This window comes from Sarcophilus harrisii, chromosome 2, assembly GCF_902635505.1.
Source record: "Sarcophilus harrisii chromosome 2, mSarHar1.11, whole genome shotgun sequence".
In the NCBI taxonomy this organism is placed as follows: Eukaryota; Metazoa; Chordata; class Mammalia; order Dasyuromorphia; family Dasyuridae; genus Sarcophilus; species Sarcophilus harrisii.
The window spans coordinates 121,706,706-121,726,327 of NC_045427.1; the positions used below are offsets into that span (position 1 = coordinate 121,706,706).

The window sequence follows — 19,622 nt, forward strand, 5'->3', positions numbered from 1 at the left end:
TTCATTGCCTTAAGTAGTCCCAGAAAGCAGGGTTGTGCTTACTTAAGGGGACAAGTTAGCATTTTGTAGGTTGGCCTTCAAAGTAATCTGTTCTTTGGAGTCCTTATAATAAGAATTGGGGGTGGGGAGGAGGAATAATAATGACTTATCTACCCAGGAAATCCAACACAAAGTAACATATATTAAGAATTTCACAATGTACAAAGAAAATGCTAGGTATAAAGCTAGAAATATAAAGGTGAAAAAAAGACAATGCAGTCCCTGCCATGGAATCACTCACAGCCTAGGAGGATATAATTTCTATCTCACTAATGATAATGCAATTTAGAAAGACAGTGTTATGTAGTGTATAGAGGGCTGGTCTCAGGGTCAGGAAGACCTAGGTATACACTCTAGAAAAGTCACTATTCAAGGGAATTTTACAAATGGCTCAAAGTCACCAACCTGTGTTACTGCAGGAAATTTACTATTGAAATAAAAGGTCTAGTCCCTATCCCACTCCTGCAATTGAGAAAATTAGTATGTGCATAAAACATCTAAAAGAATAGCCTAAGAAATTGAAGTGGGATAATTGAAAGTGGGCTCATTTTTAGTTAAGGGGGTTCAGGGAAAGCTTCATAGAAGATACAGAACCTGAGGTTGGAACCTAAAGGAAAGAAACAAGCATTCATTAAACACCTATTATTTGCCAGACACTATGCTGAGACCTTTAAATAGATGATGTCATTTGATCCTTACAATAACACTTGAAGGTTGCTACTATTGTTATCTTTATTTTACAGTTGAGGAAACTGAAGTAGACTATGGCTTTATGGATTTACTCAAGGTCACACAGCTTTGTCTGTGGTCAGAATTGATTTCAGGTCTTGAAGACCTAGTACCACTTAGGAAAAGTGGGAAAAAGGAGGAAAATGTCAAAAGATAAAATGAGATCTAGAGAAAGGGGATCTAATGCTTTTCCATAGATGGTGAATGGTACCTACAAAGACAGAAGAATACAGCATAAGTGAAGGGAGTGATTCTACATGACTGGAGCACAAAATACATGAAAAAGAAAACCATAAAATATAGCTGAATAGGTCCATAAAGATAGGGAAATGATGAATAATTGGTGCTTTTTGAGTAAGGTAATTACATAAAGTCAGAGATTTAGAGCCACAAGGCATATTAGAGACTATTTCTAATTTTTCTTTTTCTAGATGAGGAAACTGAGGCTGACTTGGGTTGGAACTTGTCTAGTGGGGAGCAGATTGGAAGTAGTCAATCATTCAATCGACAAGCAAAGTGCTGGTATATATTTAGAAACCTCTAAGATCACTGAGTCCAGTGCTCTTATTTGCCACATGAGGAAACAGAGATCCATAGAGAGAATAACTTGCTCATGTTTCTACAGCTGAACTCAAATGATAATAATGCTCAGTGGTAGAGTTGGGATCAAACCCAGATCTTGCAGCAACTGATGAAGTGGTCCTCCTACAACATCACATTAGAATAGACAGAATATTTTGTCAATGTGTATAGGATGGATTGTCAAATTTATCTAACATTCATGTACTCCTATTCGCTAGTGTTATTGAATTCATTTTTTTAGATCAGATTGGTGTTTTATTTTGGGGAGATTATTTTATTTGTGTATTTTTCACTTCAATCTAGACTGTTCCATCCACCTCCTGTGTAAGTTCTCAAACCAGAGCTGACTCAGTGTTTGGAAGTCTCTAAAAGCAAGTGTGGGAAAAGAGAGTTATTAGACTGACTATAAAATGGAAGGTCTACAGAGTTGTTGTACTGAACTCATTGTTGTATGCCTATGAAACCTGGGCAGTGTACCATTAGCATTCCAGGAAAATGGAAACTTCCATCTGAAGAGTTGTAGGAAAATTCTGAAGATCACTTGGCAGAACAAGATACCAGACACTGACATCCTTTCTTAAACTAAACTTTCTTCCAAGCATTCCATCTCTACTGCAGAGAGCACAACTCCATTGGGCTGACCAAATTGTTCAAATCTACACTTTCCAAAAAAGACTATTTTATGGAGCACTCAGACAGGGCAATCACACCTGTACAGGATGGTCAGAAAAAAGCACTATAAGGTCACTCTCAGAATCTTTCTTAAGAACTTTAGAATTGATTGTATGACATGGGAGACACTGCTACAGGCTGCCCAGCATGGTGCGCCCCCATAATAAAAGGTGCTGTGCTCTATGAATAAAGCAGAATTTAATTATCCTAGAAAAAATGCAAGATGCACTAAGTTAGAGAATTTATCCCAAATGTTCATAGGAAATATATATATCTACCCTTTGGCAGAGCATGGTCTAATCAGCCACTTGACTATAGTGAAGTATTGTGACTTTGGTCCTCTTCAAGAATGAAGACAATAACCTATATGTGTTTTGTGTACATGAGTATACACACATGTGTAAACACATACATGTATGCACGTGTATATGTACATGCACACAGACAGATTTTTTTTTTTTTTTGTCTTTCTCTTCTAGTTGATGGAAGCTGGGAGGTATGGAGCGAATGGTCAGTGTGTAGTCCTGAGTGTGAGCACCTGAGAATACGGGAATGTACTGCACCACCTCCAAGAAATGGAGGTAAATTCTGTGAAGGTCTGAGCCAAGAATCAGAGAATTGCACAGATGGGCTCTGCATTCAAGGTAACAATACATGCTTTTTGTACATTAAACAAAGAAAAAGTCTTCAGTCCTTCACTACTTTAAGCCATGCAGTTGAACATGGTCCCCAGCCACAGGGCTGAAAAAAAGGGATTTAAAATGTAATGATTATATTGACAATGGTAATAAGGATGAAGATGAAAATATAGGCAGAAATAGAAACTGTATACAGACAAAAAAATACACATATTTTGTGTACGTAAATATCTATGTATATATACATATCTGCATATATACATGTATTTAACATACATATATACATACACACACACTTATTTATTTACTTGTCTCTTGGCTCCCAAATAGTTGAATCATTTTACTAGTTTAGGAGTTTGTTGGTTGTGACTTTTTTTAGTTGAACAGATTTTTTAAAAAATAAGAATAATTTGAAAGACCAGGTAATATAATAAAGAATCAGTCTTGCAGTCAGAAAGACCAAAGTCCAAGTATTCCTCCTGACACATTCTGGTTATATGACTATGGAGCATATTACATGACCTCTCATTGCTCCAGACAGAACCTAAACACTATAAATTACAGTTGAGTGCTAATCTACATTCATACAAGATGTCTTCACACTAAAATTTCCCTATCCAAATAGTATTACAAGTCTGAATCATTTTGAACTAGTTAGTACTTTAATTAAGCAGTGCTCTTCAAACTCTTTGGAAAAAGGTTGAAAAATTTCTTGATAATCAGATAGGATTCTGGTGCTGAACACTAATTCCTTTCTTTTAAGAACATTTACAAATGTTCTTTAAAGAAAACATTTGGCAGTCTCTTAAACATGACTGAGTAATAAGGAACAACCATTATTTCTTCAGTTTTATAAACAGTCTAATAGCAATGAGAAAATCTGGTATACCTAGAAAGTTAAGAAGCAGAAGTGCTGAAATATTAATCTCCAGACCCTAGTCCTTAAGTCCTCTAGAGATAGCACTACTTCAGATCTCTAGGTGACCATGTATTTGGTAGAACTAGCATAGATTATTTCTGCTTAATTTTATGAGGCTAATTGGCTAGAGTCCTGATCCAGGAATCATGAAGATCTGAGTTCAAATGCAGCCTCAGAAATTTACTCTGGACAAATCACTTTACCTCTTTATGCCTCAGTTTCCTTATTTTTTTGAATGGGGATAATAATACCTACCTTTCATTGTTGTTAAGTTCAAACAAGATAATAATTGTAAATAGCTTAGCACAGTATCTGACAGTTGGTGCTATGTAAACATTAGTTATCATCATCATCATCATTATCATCATCATCATCATCATCATCATCAATATCATTGTTATTTTTATGGCAGGCTGAGAGTCCTAATAACCAGAATAATAACAACTAAAATATATGTGAATTATCTCATTTGAACCTCATAACCATCCTGTCAGATAAATCCTACTCATTACTGGGTTGATGTGAGGATTAAATAAAATCATTTGAGATACTTTGCAAGATTTTAAGTGCAAATAACCTTGCAAATGAGTTAAGTCCTCTAGATGTTATTATTATCCCAATTTCATAGATGAGGAATCTGAGGCAAAGTGACTTATTCACGACTATTTATCAAGTGTCAAGAATAGTATTCAAACCCCGGTCTTTCTGAATTTGTGACAAATATTCTCACTATTGAACCTTTTTATTTTTTTCTCACTATTGAATGTTTTTCATTTTTTGTATTGTTGCCTTTATACTCCAAACTAAATTTTTTTGAAACACGTGTATAATTTATATTATCATGATAGGAACTTTGCCTTTCACTAACATATCTTCAACAGTACTTGGCACACAATAGGAAATTAAAATTTGGATAATTTTAATACTTACATTTATATGTTTTAAGGTTTATAAACATTTTTATAAACATTTCTCTCACAATAATTCTGCAAGGTAGATAGTTTGAACATTATATTACCATTTTACAAGGTAAGGAAATTGAGGCTCAGTGAAGTTTAGTGACAACTTTTTTTTTAAAGTAAATATTAGATCTAGGACTCAAAACCAGATTTACTAATTCTGAACCTCATGCCATTTCTACAGCATCAGGTTATCAACAACCTGATCATTGTCCATAGATAAGGTCCTTCACACCTAGTTATAAATTTGCTTTAAATATGAATCCTTATTTTTATTGAGATTCAGCCCCTACATTTTCATAAGTTACCATTTGGTGACAGAAAAGCCACCAGCTAATTAGTGAACAAGAATTATGTTGACAATTTTGTTAAATATGGTCATTCATTTGTGACTTTGAAAAATCAAATAACTTATCAGTCATTATCAAGCATAAGTGTTAGGGTGTTGGGAATATAAAGGCAAAAAACAAAATGAATGAGTCCCTACCTTCAAGAAGTTTTGGGTGAGAGAATATGTACATATACAGTTGTGGACAAAATAACCACAAAACAAATATAACAGTTCACACTTTATGAAATAGGACATTCCATAGATCTCTACATAAAGCAATTTTTATGTAATACAAATTTTTTCCTTACTCATTTCACTCAGTTTATATAACAAAGGCTTACACAAAATAATTTTTGTATGTCAGTTTTTTTCATTTCACAATCTGTGCCTCAAGTTACCACACAAATCCTGTCTTCATGATCGATGCATTTTGCTTGTGTAGAGATCATGATTTCTTTTAAGGTTATTTCTTTTAGTTTTCCTTCCTTCTATTTATCCTTTACTTCTGTTTATTTCACATTCTCAATCTGTTATTTTCTTTTTCATTTCTTTGATGATATGCCACCATGGATTAAAGAGGTTTTTTTTTTTTTTTTCTATTCTGTCAATTATTTCTGGGATATAGACCATAAAATTCTGGTTTCAAGGTCTTATTTCTCCTTTAAAGCACTGAGGATCATCTTTCTGGAATCCCATGCTCTCTTGAAAATCTAAAGGGTCCTCTACCTTTTGAGGTATTAGTTTCTTTCCCTTTATCTTACGGTATTTATTCACAAGTGCCAGGAATCTTTTATCTACTCTAGAAGTCATATTTTCTTCTGTTAGTAATACATAACCTATTGTTTTATTGCTTATGTTCAAGGTTTTTTCCTTGAGTTTTCTTTCTCATGACATAATTGGTAATTTTATTTTTCTTTTATATTCACCATTTGTTAACTTTCTTATTTTTTTTCTCATTGATGATGGTTTGACCTCAAAGCACGGTGAATCTCCTTACATTATGGATAATATAGGTGTCTGGTTTCAGTCTCTGCTCCAAGTAACTATTGAAGACATAAAGCTGACTCAACTTTTTCTCTCAGGTTTAGCAGAGTTACATAATCACACATGTCATACCTAAATTCCGTTTTTCCCTCATTTCTTTGTTCTCTGATTGAGATCTATTTCAGCAAAGAGCTGGCCATACTTCTATGCTGTTCTAGACAGCACAAATTTCTACCTTTTGCTTTCCCATGGCACTCCAAGGAACTTAAATTAAATTTATGTTTGGTTTGTTTTTGCAACAACTCTAGATGTGTTTACTCAGCTCTAGTATCCCTAGCATGATGAATGGTGAGGAACAGACTGTGAATGCTTTAGGGATTATGTATTAACCTTTACTGTTAGTTTATAGAATTGTTATCTTTGTAGAATCCTTGGTATCCTAGACTCTAGAGGCTTTATTTGTTTAATCTCCTACTATAATTACTACTTTCCATAGGATGGGAGAAAAATCGAGTCCTCTTTGTTCTTTTTCTCACTCTCTTTTCTCTCCCCTACCAGTATAAATTTGCATTAGCAATTTAGGCTCTCAGAGAGTGAACAGAGACATAGAAAAATTAAGTGATTTATTTAAGATTACATAGCCAGGATATGGTAGAGGTAGTACTTGAATTTTCTAGGTCTTCTTTGAGGCAATCTCTCTATCCAGTCTGTTGCGATGGCTTTCAAAGTTGTTAAATGTACATACAAACATGACAGCACATATACTCAGAAATATGGGTGTTTGGACATAAATATAAGGTGATATTGTTATTATTATTATTATTACATTTTCATTTTGCTGTAGCAGAAACAATAGCTAGAGAGTTGTGGAGGCCAAGAATTGTGTATATGAGAAGACAGACCTCTACTACCTCCCCACAATCCCCACTACTGAAAATAAAGATGCTGCTCATGCTATTGCCATTCCTTCATAAGCTGAATTCCCCAATGCACTAGAGCTTGTTTTTCCTAGCATCCTTTGGATCTCTATACTGTGTACACCCTACTGTTCTTTACTTTTCATCTGAGGCTCTTTGGGAGTTGTAAATGAATGGGTTATTTGAGGAGGAGTTAAGGCAGACCCTTGAGTACTGTAATCTGAAGAAGTATATATCTCCTTCCAGTGAAAATGGGATGGTAGAAGCAGCTTTAAGGGTAGGAAGGAAATTTGGTGGTATTTGTTCATGGGAGACAGAAGAGTTGATCCTGATTCTTTAGCCTAAAAGGGAGTGATGTCATTTAATCTGAAGGGTCAGAAAATAACATTCCCTTAAGGTATATGTGTGTGTTTTCATGTGGTCAAAATGACAAATACTACTCTATATTTTTGATTTATGTTCTGCTGGAAACATCCTAAATGAAGTACTATTGTCATTAGAGTGGCAAAAACTAGTGGACAACTAGGTTTAATCAAAATTATGTTAGACATCTGCTTTATGGACAATTAAGTTTGATAAAGGGAGTTAGTAGGATCATAGAATCTCAGTGCTTGAGAGGACACCAGAAGTCATCCAGTCACAATGTACTATATCTGCGGCTGCCCTTCATTCTTTTTAATACTAATTAATGGAATTTATATAGCACTTCAAAGTTGGCAAAACACTATATGTACAGTATTTCATGTGTACATCACAACACTCAATTGAGGTAGGTACCACAGACATTATTATCTCACTTTTATGTAGGAAGGAATGTCATGGCATTCAGGGAAATTTAGTACATTGTTTGTGATCTTTCAGTTATTCGATGTTAGAAGTAGGATCTTTATTCAAGTCTTATATCAATACTCTTTATCTATTAGACTTGGAATAAGGAAAACCTTAATTCAAATCCTGCCTCAGATATTTACTAATTGTATGATCCTGAGAAAATCACTTATATTTTCTCAGCTTCAACATTCTTATTTTTAAAATGAAATAACAACACCTTCTTCATAGGATTTTTGCAAGATCAAATGAAGTAGTAGCTATGAAGTGCCATGCAAACTTGTAAGAAATACAAATGGTAGCTATTGCAACATTTTAAAAGTTTGAGAAATGTTGTATCTGGATAATTTATCTTTTATTAAGAATGTTAGCATGCTAATTAATGAAAGAGGTCAGTAGTATTCTCAAATTCCTAAGATCCCTCATACTGATGGGCTACAGTCTATACGCCCTTAGAAGGATATATTTTCCTGAGGGTGTTAGTCAACTCTAATTGACTAACATTTAATAAGAGGATGAATATTATAAAGAAAGGTGGGTTATATTCAAATGAGGGTATTGAGGTTTATGACATAGAGTACCCAAACACTGGTCAAATAGACTTATCAATTGCTTTATTACCTGCCTAATCAAAGGGAAAATCCACATTTTCCTAGATCTATTAGAGTAACAGTGAGCACAAATCTACTCAGTCTCATAAATTTAGAATTTATTTTACTATCTTTGATTAGATTTTAGTTTAGGTCTTTGCCCAAGATTTCCCATATTAGTTGATTTCTGGATGAAGAAATAGAAAAAGAGAAAAACCTTAGTCCTAATTCAATAGTTAATGATTAATACAAGAGAGAAATGATCATATTAGTTCATTCTCCCTTATCTTTTGGGTAAAAATTGTGATTCCATTATATTTATAGGCCAGGTGGGCCCCTGGCTTGATACCTCAGTCTCAAACTCAACATGGCAGAATTAAAGTCAGAATGTTGTCCTCTTAATTCATACTATTTGTCTGGAGTTGATTTCTGCTTAGCTTTTAGTCAGAGTTCTGAATTTCCTCTGTGGTTAGTGAAGGCTCCTCTAAGAGACAGAGCTATTGGTTCTGGATGATCACTTTACTATTTGGGGTGATTGCTGTTTGGTCATTTGTGACAGGAGCATGGAACTTTGGTGTTCTGCCATCATGGATGGCCACACCTAAATGCCTTAAGCTTTGCAAAATATTCTCAGAAAGAAGAAAAATACTCGAGTGCTAAGCTTCGCAGAAAAGCCACAGTCTTTGAAAGAGGCAGAAGATTTCTTAAAATTTATTTCATGTTTGCATGCAATTACTCATTCACTTATCTTTTAATTTATCTATCTTTTTATATATCTATTTACCAAGAAATGAGTTATCTGAACAGACAATATCAGAAATGCTAACTAAATCCTGCAACAAAGAAGGAAAAACAATGAAAAACTACAGGAAAAAGAGGAAATCTTGAAATAAGGGTGTAGTTCTGCATTCTGTAGAATAGTGATTAAATTGCTGGACTTGGAATTAGGATGACAGATTTGAGTCCCATCTTTAAAAATTTAGTATCAATGCATATAATCATGAGTAAGTCATACTCAATGAGCATTGATTTGATCTATTAAAAATGTAATAATAGTTATAGTATATATCTTTATATAGTATCTATATAGTGTTATGAGGTTCAAATGAGTTAATACTTGACAACTTAAAATGTATTATCACCTATTTTAAGTGCTCAGTGCCACTTGTTCATTATTTTTACTATTATCTAAGAATCAAAAACATGTTGTTCTTTAATAATTTGTCCTATCTTTTGAGTGTTGAAAACAACTGGCACTTAGGTCTGAATATCACAATCAAAAAGATATAATGTGCAAAAATTTCACTAGAAGGAATAAAAATGATGAACCTGACAGGATTAGTAACTGTCTTATTCTTGTAGCAGATAGAAAACTCGTAGTTTTATGTTGTCAAAACTTAAGAAAGGTTCCCTATGAAAAGACTACCATCTTCAGTTGAGTTAGAATTATAGGTTTAGAGCTGAATGAAGTCTTGGAGGCTGTCATGTCCAACTTTATTTCTTGTTTGACATATTTGGAAGATGAGGCAGAGAGCAAGTTAAATGATTCAGCTAGGGCCACACAACTAGTTAGCTTCTAAGATTAAATTTAAAGACCACAGTCCAATGCTGTATCCACCATATTATATTGCCTTTCTGAATCTGAGAGCAAAATATGAATAATAAAACCACCACTACAATAATAACAGCAATGATGACATTTATGCAGTGTTTATGGTTTGCAAATTGTTTGACATATATTTTAATTCATTTGGAAATACCAGTGAGATTGGAAAGAGGGAGGAAAATATCCATACTGAGGAACCCTATAGAATCCCTCCCTCCTCACTGAAAAATAAGATAGCTCAGCTAAGCATTGGCAATTTAAAGAGTAAAACATCATTTGAGATGCTGGTTTCTTTTGCTTCTTAATGAGAAGAGTGAAAACTGAAACCAAATGCCATTAGATATATACAGATAGGTAGGAGTAATTGAATAGCCTGTGAATTCTCCTATCTGAAGCTGTTATCACTCTTTCTCCATTTAAAAGCCCATTAAAAGCAGCTGGAGAAGATACTACAGAGAAAGAAACTAAAAACATAGTTTTAGTCTAGAACTATGATATATGATTGGTGCAGGGAATTCCCTAGTGAAATTCCTTCTACCAATGCTGATCACCAGCTCTTCTAGAACTTCTACAACTCAGATTCTTGGAGAGTTGGGAAGGGGAGTTTAAAGAACTTGTTTGGCGTCATCTGGACAATTTGTGTTGGAGGCAGAACTTGAACACACCTTGATCTGACTGTGAGGACAGTTCTCTATCCACTCTGCATAGTTGTCTCTCATAAATAAATTAGGGCCATTGTGGGATCCCTGCTAGAGAGGTTGCTGCAAAGAGAAGAAATAAGCTGGACCAGTGAGAAGCTCATGGGAGGATAGGGGGAAGGGGAGGGGAGGAAGCAGGCCATCTGTTAGCTTCCTCTTTTAACTAACTCTTGTGGCTAAATTAGATGCTGAGTTCTGTTTCTAGGCTGCTGAAGGACAAGTGCTTTTAGTGTCCTCTAAATTAGACACCTTAGGACAAAGCTTAGATTTTACCCTCCTTTTCCCCATCACAAACCACACACAACTAGATAGGGATCCAGAAATACAAGACAATATAAGTAAGCCTCTTGTAGGCAGGGACCATTTCATTTTTCTTTGTATCCTCTGCACTTAGCCCGGTAGTAGGTGCTTAACAAATGCTGTCTTCAAAGGTCTGCTAAAATCCTAGCTTCTTGATCCCTCTTCATTCTAATGTTTTCATCTGTTGATCATTTCTAATTTATACTTAGCTCGTGTGGGCACCTGGGTGTCTCAGTGGATAGAACGCGGGACCTAAAGTTAGGAAGTCCATAGTTCAAATCCATTCTCAGACACTTATAAGGTTTGTGGCTTTGTGGAAGTCAGCTAATCTTTTTTGCCTCAGTTCCTATCTATAAAATGAACTGGATGCAAAGGAATTGAAGACTCTCTAGTATCTTTGCCAAGACAACCCCAAAGGGGGTCATGAAAAATTGGACACAGCTGAAAAAGCACTCAACAAGAAGATCGTTTATAATTAGTTATTTGCTTGCTATTTCTTCCATTAGACTATAAACTCTTTGAGATCAAGGATTTCATCTTTCTTTCTATTCCTAGCCCTTAACATTGTACCTGACTCATAGTGAGCTTAATATATCTTTAATGACTAACTGATTGGTTGGTTAATTGATTGATCAACAAGGATTTATGAATGTTAACACTCATAAGATGACACTCACTGAGATAAAAAATTGTAAAGTGCTTAGCACAGTGTCTGACATATAGTAAGCATTATATAAATGCTATTTATTATTATCATTTATTATTGTTACTTGAATGTGTGTGTTCATATTTTGTAGCATGAGTTTATGTTTCAGATATTGTTTAGATTTCAGATACTATGTAGCACAATTGCTTAATCACAGCCCAGTGCAAAATATAGCAAAAGAATTATGGGTTGCAGGCAAGGAAATTAGCAAGCATGGTATGTATTCATGTTATCACAATGCTTCCTGCTGGGAGCTAATTGTCCCAACATTTAAAATACCGTTTCCCATCTGTTCGCAGTGCATAGTAGGTGCTCTATCTTCAGATTTACTCTGCTTAGAAATGCATTTTCTTAACATACTCTTACCTGTTTAGCAAACAAATGATGAATTAGGAAAAGCCCCTCTACAGTATCTCAGTCATTCCCAAAGTCTGCCATGATCCCACAGGCTTACAGGCTCCATAAAGGCAGAAGATCTGGGCACATACTGTATCAATAGCAGCTTAGCAAACATCTCTCCCCAGTAGAAGCATTACCCGTTATGGGTCATAACAACAAGACGAGTGAGTAATAACCTTCAAAGGGACAGAGTTAAGTGGCTCAGGACTCAAATTTCCATCTTGCTTAATTAAAAACAAAAACGAAGCAGGGCTTTCTGAATACACCCGTGACTCAAAGAAAGCTTTTTTTTTTTTTTTTTTTTTTTTTAAGTTCTATAAGGCTGAACCTATTAGTGGTGGACTGCATATTGAAAGCTAGGATAAGAAACCATGCATTCCAATTTTCCTTTCTGAATGGAATGAAGGGTAATAATAATAATAGCTCAAATTTCAATTACATTCGAGGTTGGTAAAGTGCTTTCCTTACAATAAGCCCAGTGAGAGAGTCAGTACAAGAATTGGTACCACCATTTTATAGACACTTCACATTCATGTAGGACTTTCTGTGTGGTGTCTGCATAGTCATCCCCTATTTTATAGGAGAACTAAAAGTGTCTAAAAAGTGGCTGTAGACAGAGAGAATTACATTTTAGGTTCCAGAAATATAGGATCATGGATCTACCTGGAAGGAAACTTAAGAATTCTTCTAGTCTAACGTTTTTATTTTAGAGAGGCTCAGGTGAAGTGATTGGTCAAGTTCCCAGAGGTCATTATTCCCAAATCTTAGTTTCTAACTTATGTTCTCTTTTACCTAATCTTGCACTTCTTCCTCTGTACCACAGTCACTCTCAAGCATTAAAAGTGACACTGATAAATCACATTAAATGTGACAAAGTCCATCATAAACGTGATCTCACTTAAACTTCACAATAATCCTGTGAGGTAGGTGCTATGGATATTATTTATCCCCATTTTAAAAATGAAATAAAGCTTTCTGCTGGTGTACTTTTCCTTGTACCATACTTTCCCTCATGCTTCCTTATCGATAGTCTTGAGAGACAAACATTACAATTGTGTATATAAAATTTATACACATGTAAGGAACACACACATATGTAAATATGCATGCTTGTGTATGTGTACATGTATGTTTGCATATTGCCCAGACTGTGCTCTCTCCCATGTTTCATTAGCAATAGTTTCTTGAAGTAAGAATTACAATTGTTTGTGTATATATAAAGATACACATACCAGGGAATTCATCATGAGGAAGCTCCTTCTTTCAATATAGATGAACATGGCAACTTAGACTTTCAGAGTTAGTTGCTTTGGAGCACTGAGAGAGTAAGTGACTTCTTGGTGTCATATAATCAGCATTTGTTTGAGGTGAAACTTAGCCCCAAGTCTTCTTCAATATCAGCTCCCTAAGCCCTATGGATGCTCAGGAAAAAAAATATGAAAAGGCAAACAAAACTTAGAAGGGTGCTGATTTTCCTGATTTTACACAGCAAGTCAAAGTGGGAGCTAGGATGTATATCCAAGGGTTCAGCCTGTTAGACATGAATTCCATTCTCTATGATAAGTAAAAATAGCAAGATAGACCAAAAGTGGAAGTTACTACAAAACTCTCTAGTATTTTCTGGGCTCAATACTATCTTGTTCATAAGAAGGCAATAATATTTCTTTATATTTTCTAGAACTAATTCCCACTTTCCTGGGAATTAAAAATCGCCCACAAGATAGCACACAAGCATGGATCACATGGCATTTTAAAGTCCATTTGCTGTCTTATCATCCTGCACTGAATCATTTCTTGTGCCCTTTGTGTTTCCAGAGTATTCTGTTTTGTTTACCTCCTCATGGATTCCTACTCTCTGTACATACTGTAGTTATAACAGATTAACATCGGAATAAAAATTGCTTTTTCAACTAATAGAAATGGAGAAAATGATTCCGCCTGTCTTCTTTCACCTTTCTGTTTCTAAACATCTTTCCTTTCCTTTCTTCCCACCTCACCATTCTCAATGGTCTTGTGGCTGTGTTTTGCATTTCATCAGGGAATTGGGGAGGAAAAAGTGCAGTGCTTCAGAAAACTAATCTCTGGGAGGTTATTTATCTCAGGCATAAGTTTATAACTTTGTTCCTTTTGTGAGGGAGAAAAAATAAAAATGAAATGCCTCTACTGTGAACAGGATAGATTTCTTAAATGGAATTTGGTGTAAAAACCAGGCCACCTATGACTTTGGGTAACTTTATTTGGGGGAGGATGTGGAAGTTCTTTGTGATGGTATGAACCAAAGAGAAAAAAGTGACTGGATAGTTTAAAAGCACTGCTTAACAAATTGAAAATTTAGTTAGTAGTACAAAGTAGCAGAAGCTGAACCATTTCACAAGGTCTGCAGGGGGTTTTTGTAAAAAACATGTCTAAACCAGGCAAAGGATGAGTCTCTTGGAATAACCAAATTAGGTGGAATTGGAAAGAAAATTGTGAGGAGCTTTTTTAGGAGATCAGACTTAAGGGAGAATCTGAGGGGGGTCTGTCTTCACAGTAATTTCATAGAACTTCAAAGGTAGAAGGGATTTCAGTAAAATATATATATATATATATTGCAATATTTCTGTTAGGAGATCATGTAACTATGAGGTAGATGCAGAGATGGGCTAAAGCTAACTCAAATTGGCTTCAGGAGCCAATTGTTTTATTTTTATTATGAGCATTTGCAACTTGGAAATTGGAGAATGCTACAAATCAGGACTTGATTTATTGTTTTATCTAGATTTAAGAAAGTGATGGATAAAATGTTAATATTTAGATTACACTTTTAAAATTTGTTATATTTACACTTGTTTTCTGAGACCTATCTCTTAAACATTTACTAACACATTCTTGTGTAGAAACCCATACTATCCAAGGTATATTTTTGGTTCCTCTGATTATTAAAAAATGTTTTGTTTTGTTTTGTTTTTTGTTTCCTCCTCCTTCCCCCTCTCTCTTCCCTCCCTCCCTCCCTCCTTCTTTTTTTTTTATTCCCTTCCTTTGAGGAAATTAAGAAGCACAGATTCAAAGGGGGAGGGGGAGACAAGGTCATTATCTCTCATCAGAGTCATGAGTAGATGTCAAATAGGCAAGTTTAGACTTGATGAATCAGAGAAGGAAAGCAGAGAGAATATTTCTTCTTGGACTCTTGTCCCTGACTCTGGCTCAGAGTGCCATGAACTAACCAGTGGTAGATATTCTCTTTCTGTTTGATCTGAACCATTTCTTTGCTCTCTAGTTTTTAGAAACAGATTTCTTAGGGATATGTTTCAGGATGAAAAACTGTAAGAACCTTGGCATTGCTATCTCTGTGGAAAATTAAAGCCTCTAGGTAACCCTTACCTCTATGGTTCAGAGCTTTTCTTTGAGAGTATGTCATTTCTTTACATGGTTTTACATTTTGTCCTCTTGGGAATCACCTTTTCTACTTTGCAAAATCCTAATAGAAAGAGATGATTGTTGGTGTTTTTCTTCACAGGATAGTGCTACATGTAGGTAGCATGCTGAACATGGATGCCAAAAACTTTGGTTTTGACACCTGACTTGAACAGTTGTTTTCTATATGTCAATGGATAAATTGTTTAATGTCTCTGAACCTAGTTTCCTCATCTACATGCCACATAATACCCATAATACCTACCTCAAAGGACTGTAGGGAAGCTCATCTGACATAATACTATATGTAAATCTCTGCCATTTTGAAAGAGAACTTCAGGGATTATCATTGTTTCCTAGTAATATGCATCAGGTTATTGATTCTTTTAACCCAAGCTTACAAAATGCAAATGATCTAGTTAAAGTAAACTAAAATTCACAAAGTTGACATCAAGTGCAAAGCTTCATTTATTTTGGCTAGAGAATAAATTGTATTTAAGCTACATGTAAGCCTTCTCCTAAAGTAGATTACATTGAAGATAGAGTATTTGCAAACACAGGGAGCATACTGTCCCACTGTAATGAAAGAAATTAGAAAGTACATTCTTTCAAATGGGCACCAAGCATTTTCTTTGACTAGAGGTAGCTAGGTAATGAAATAGATACAGCACTGGATTTGGAGTTTGTAAGATGAGTTCAAATCCAGATTCAAACACTCACTAGCTCTTTGTACCTGGATAAATCGCTTGATCTCTGTCTCAGATTCTCCATCCATAAAATAGGGATAATACCTACCTCTCAGATTGCTATGAGGATAAGTGAATTAATATTAGTAAAGTTCTTTGTAAATAATGCTAGTTTGACTAAGGGACAGCTCTGGAATGCCTATGCCATTAAAAGATGCTCTGGTGAGTCTGGCTTGTTCTAATTAGCAGAACTGAAGCCCTGAAACATTTTGAGGTGAAAGACGTCAATAGATGTGACCTTTATCTACTAATGTGAATACTTCCTTTAGCTCCCACTGCAGTGGATGCTTTTGCCATTAAGCCCTGGGACCACATTAATTGCCCCAGCTACTTTCAGAGAGCTCAGAGTTTTTAGGACTGAGACATTAGCAACTAGACAGACCTAGGAGACTCTGAAAACTTCATTCTCTTCTCTTTCCCTATGGACTTGATCAGATTATTTTTTAAAAGGAAAAATAGATTTTGTGGAATGTGTGGAGTCAGTAAGGTGGGAAAAAAGCAAAAATGCCCAAATCACACCAGTAAATAGTAAAGTATGAAAGAAAAAAAATGAGCTTCTGAAATTAAGTTCTATGGAAGGATTTTTGAAAATTAATCTACAAAGGTGAGGGAAGAGGGTTCAGAGGAAGAGGAAAAAAGATGAAAAATGTAAAAATCTGCCCTGTTAACTTGAGCTGGAATCTTTTAAAGAGAATCCTCTTTAAATGGCTTTGATTTTTGTTGTTGTTGTTTTTATTTTTATGCATACCGAAAGCTCTTTATGTATGAGAATATTTCTGTTCTACCATAGAAGTGAACTTTCTCTTTCATCACATCAGGAGAACACAATCTCCATTTGTCATCTTCAATACCTTCCTGACATATTTGAGTGTGGTGGCACAGCTAATGCAAAGCAGGCCTTGTGCTTGCCTAATTATCTTCCCCTGGTAATACAAGGCATATTTGCCAGAATGTGGGATTTCCAACAGTTTTGGATGGCTTTCAGAGGGCATAACACAAACTCTCAATTATCTGTGGTAATAAATGAGAGAGAAAGAGAGAGAGAGAGAGAGAAAGAGAGAGAGAGAAAGAGAGAGAGAGAAAGAGTGAGTGCATAGCAAAATGAAATCCACTGATAACCCAAACTGTCTTCTAGCCAAAGACTTCATTTTCCTTTTCTACCAGAGAAATTGAGAAATAATATAGTCAATCAATGTGAATTTCCTCTCTATCTTTCCCCCCTACTTAATATCTAGTGGATATGATTAATATCAAGTATCTTTTATAAGCTCAATAATAATTACCATCATGAACAGTTTTCATATGACTCCTCCTCTCAAATACCTTCATTGGTTTGCCTGTACCTATGTGGTACACATCATTCAAGTTGTGGCATCCCACCATGACCTAATAGTACCATGTTTTTCTATCTTCCTTTTACTCTATTCCTTTTCACACTTACTGAGCTTTGTCTAGATGAACTAAACTATCTTTAGGTTCCTATTTTTATTCTCTTCTCTCTTGCCTCTATTCATGGACACAAATTTTGCATTGTATCTGCCCAGCATTCCCTTCAAACCTCTATTTGTTGAAAGTTTTTACTTCTTTCTTCAAGGATCAACTAAAGTAAAACTCTTCTAATAAAATTCTTCCTGATTAACCCCAATTGAAATTTCTCCCATTACCTTATCCTAGTATCTTTTGTGTATATAACAATTAGTCTTACATCAAATTTATTTGTATGCATTACTTACCTCAAACTTAGATGGTAATGTCCTTGAGGGCATGATTTTATTTCTCTTCTTGATATTCCCAGGGCTGCACACAGGGTGTCTTAAATAACATGTATTTATTAAAAATTCTTTTTGCTGAAATAAATCAATAAACAATATTTATTAAACACCAAGTAGGCAGATGACTCTAGCTCCTTCTGACTTCCCTTTTATGTGATATCATCCATATTTAGAATGTAAATTACTTGAAGGCAGCTGTTGCGTTTCTACTTGTATTTATCTCTACAGTACTTAACACAATGCCTGGCAGATAGTAACAATCATTCTTAATAAATGCTTGTTGCCTCTTTCCCTGTCCAGTGCTAAGCACTGTGTTTGGCACATAGTAGGTATTTAATAAATATTTAGGGCAGCTAGGTGGCAAAGTATATAAAGCATTGGGTTTAGAATCAGAAAAATTCATTTTGCTGAATTCGAATCTAGTCTCAGATATTTACTAGCTGTGTGACTCTGGGCAAGTTATTTATCCTAGTTTGCCTCAGTTTCTCATCTGTAAAATGGGCTGGAGAAGTAAATGACAAACTACTCCAGTACCCTTGCCAAAAAAATATGGGGTCATGAAGAGTTGAACAAAAATAAAATGATTCAACAACAATAACAACAACACAAAATAAATATTTGTTGTTGATTTATCTTGCCTGGTACAGATCCAAACAGTGTGGGGAGGGAGGAGGAGCAACTGAGGAAAAGAATAAAATGTGATTTCTTGCTTCAAAATGTCACATAAAAAGAAGAAAAGAGCACAATCTACAGATTTCGTTTTAAAATCTCAAATAATTGAAACTGAGCATATCTTTCTTTAATTTGTATTGTAATGCCAGAGAAACTGAGACAAGATAGAGATTAGAGAGTATTTAATAATTTATTTAAAAGGGAGAAATTTACTGGGACCAAATGGATCCATGGTTTGTTCCCAGGGCTGAAGGAGAATATTGTCTCCAAGAATCCAACAAACAATGTGAGTTCTCAATGACATATATACACATGACTCAGACTCAGGGGGTAGACTAAGACAGGGGTGGAGTCAGGGTGCTGATAGTCCGAATGGGACTCTGACAGCGTGGGATGAGCCACCGGAGATGAGATGACATAGGAGATAGGATGACCTAATGGGAGGAGGAACCCCGGAAATGGGGAGAGGCATCTTGAAAAGACAGTATCTGACATTCTGATAGCTTGGGATGGGGAGAGGCATACTGATATTCTAAAACATAAGATCTTTTATCTTTATCAAATATTCTGATAAAGAGGGAGGGGAGGTTTTGTAGGACTGAGCTTTGAGTTGATAATTATAAACTGAAACAAAACAATTAGAGAAACTGAATCAGGACTGGGCAAGATAATTAGGGAAACCAAGTCAGGACAATAAAAGAGAACTGTGGCATAACAATATTTTTAGTTCCAAATTCTTGCCCTCCCTCTTGTCTTCTGCCACCCCCTTGAGATGGCAAGTAATATGATCTTATAATACATGTGAAGTCATATAAAACATTTTCTTATTAGCCAAATTACAAAACAAAAAAGGTAAGAAAAAATTTAAAAATTAAAAATTGATTCAGTCTGTGCTCAGACTTCAAAAGTTGTATCTCTAGAGGTAGATAGCATTTTTCTTTTAAATCATTAGTCCTTTGGAATGATTGGGAATCATTGTATTGCTCATAGTAACTAAGCCTTTCACAGTTGGTTATTGTTACAATGTTTATGTTATTTTGAACAATATTTTCCTGAGCTGTTCGTTTTACTTTGTATCAGTTCATAAAAATCTCTCCAGGTTTATCTGAAACCATCCACTTTGTCATTTCCTACAGCACAAA

At 35.1% G+C, this 19,622-nt stretch overlaps 1 protein-coding gene across 1 annotated transcript in view; it reads left to right on the forward strand.

Moving 5' to 3' along the window:
- Positions 1–19,622, forward strand: part of UNC5D (unc-5 netrin receptor D) — a 385,851-nt gene that overhangs the window by 224,756 nt on the left and 141,473 nt on the right. The window contains exon 8 of the mRNA XM_031949254.1: positions 2,502–2,666. Coding sequence (XP_031805114.1) covers positions 2,502–2,666 — 165 coding nt within the window. The remainder of the gene's footprint in view (positions 1–2,501; positions 2,667–19,622) is intronic.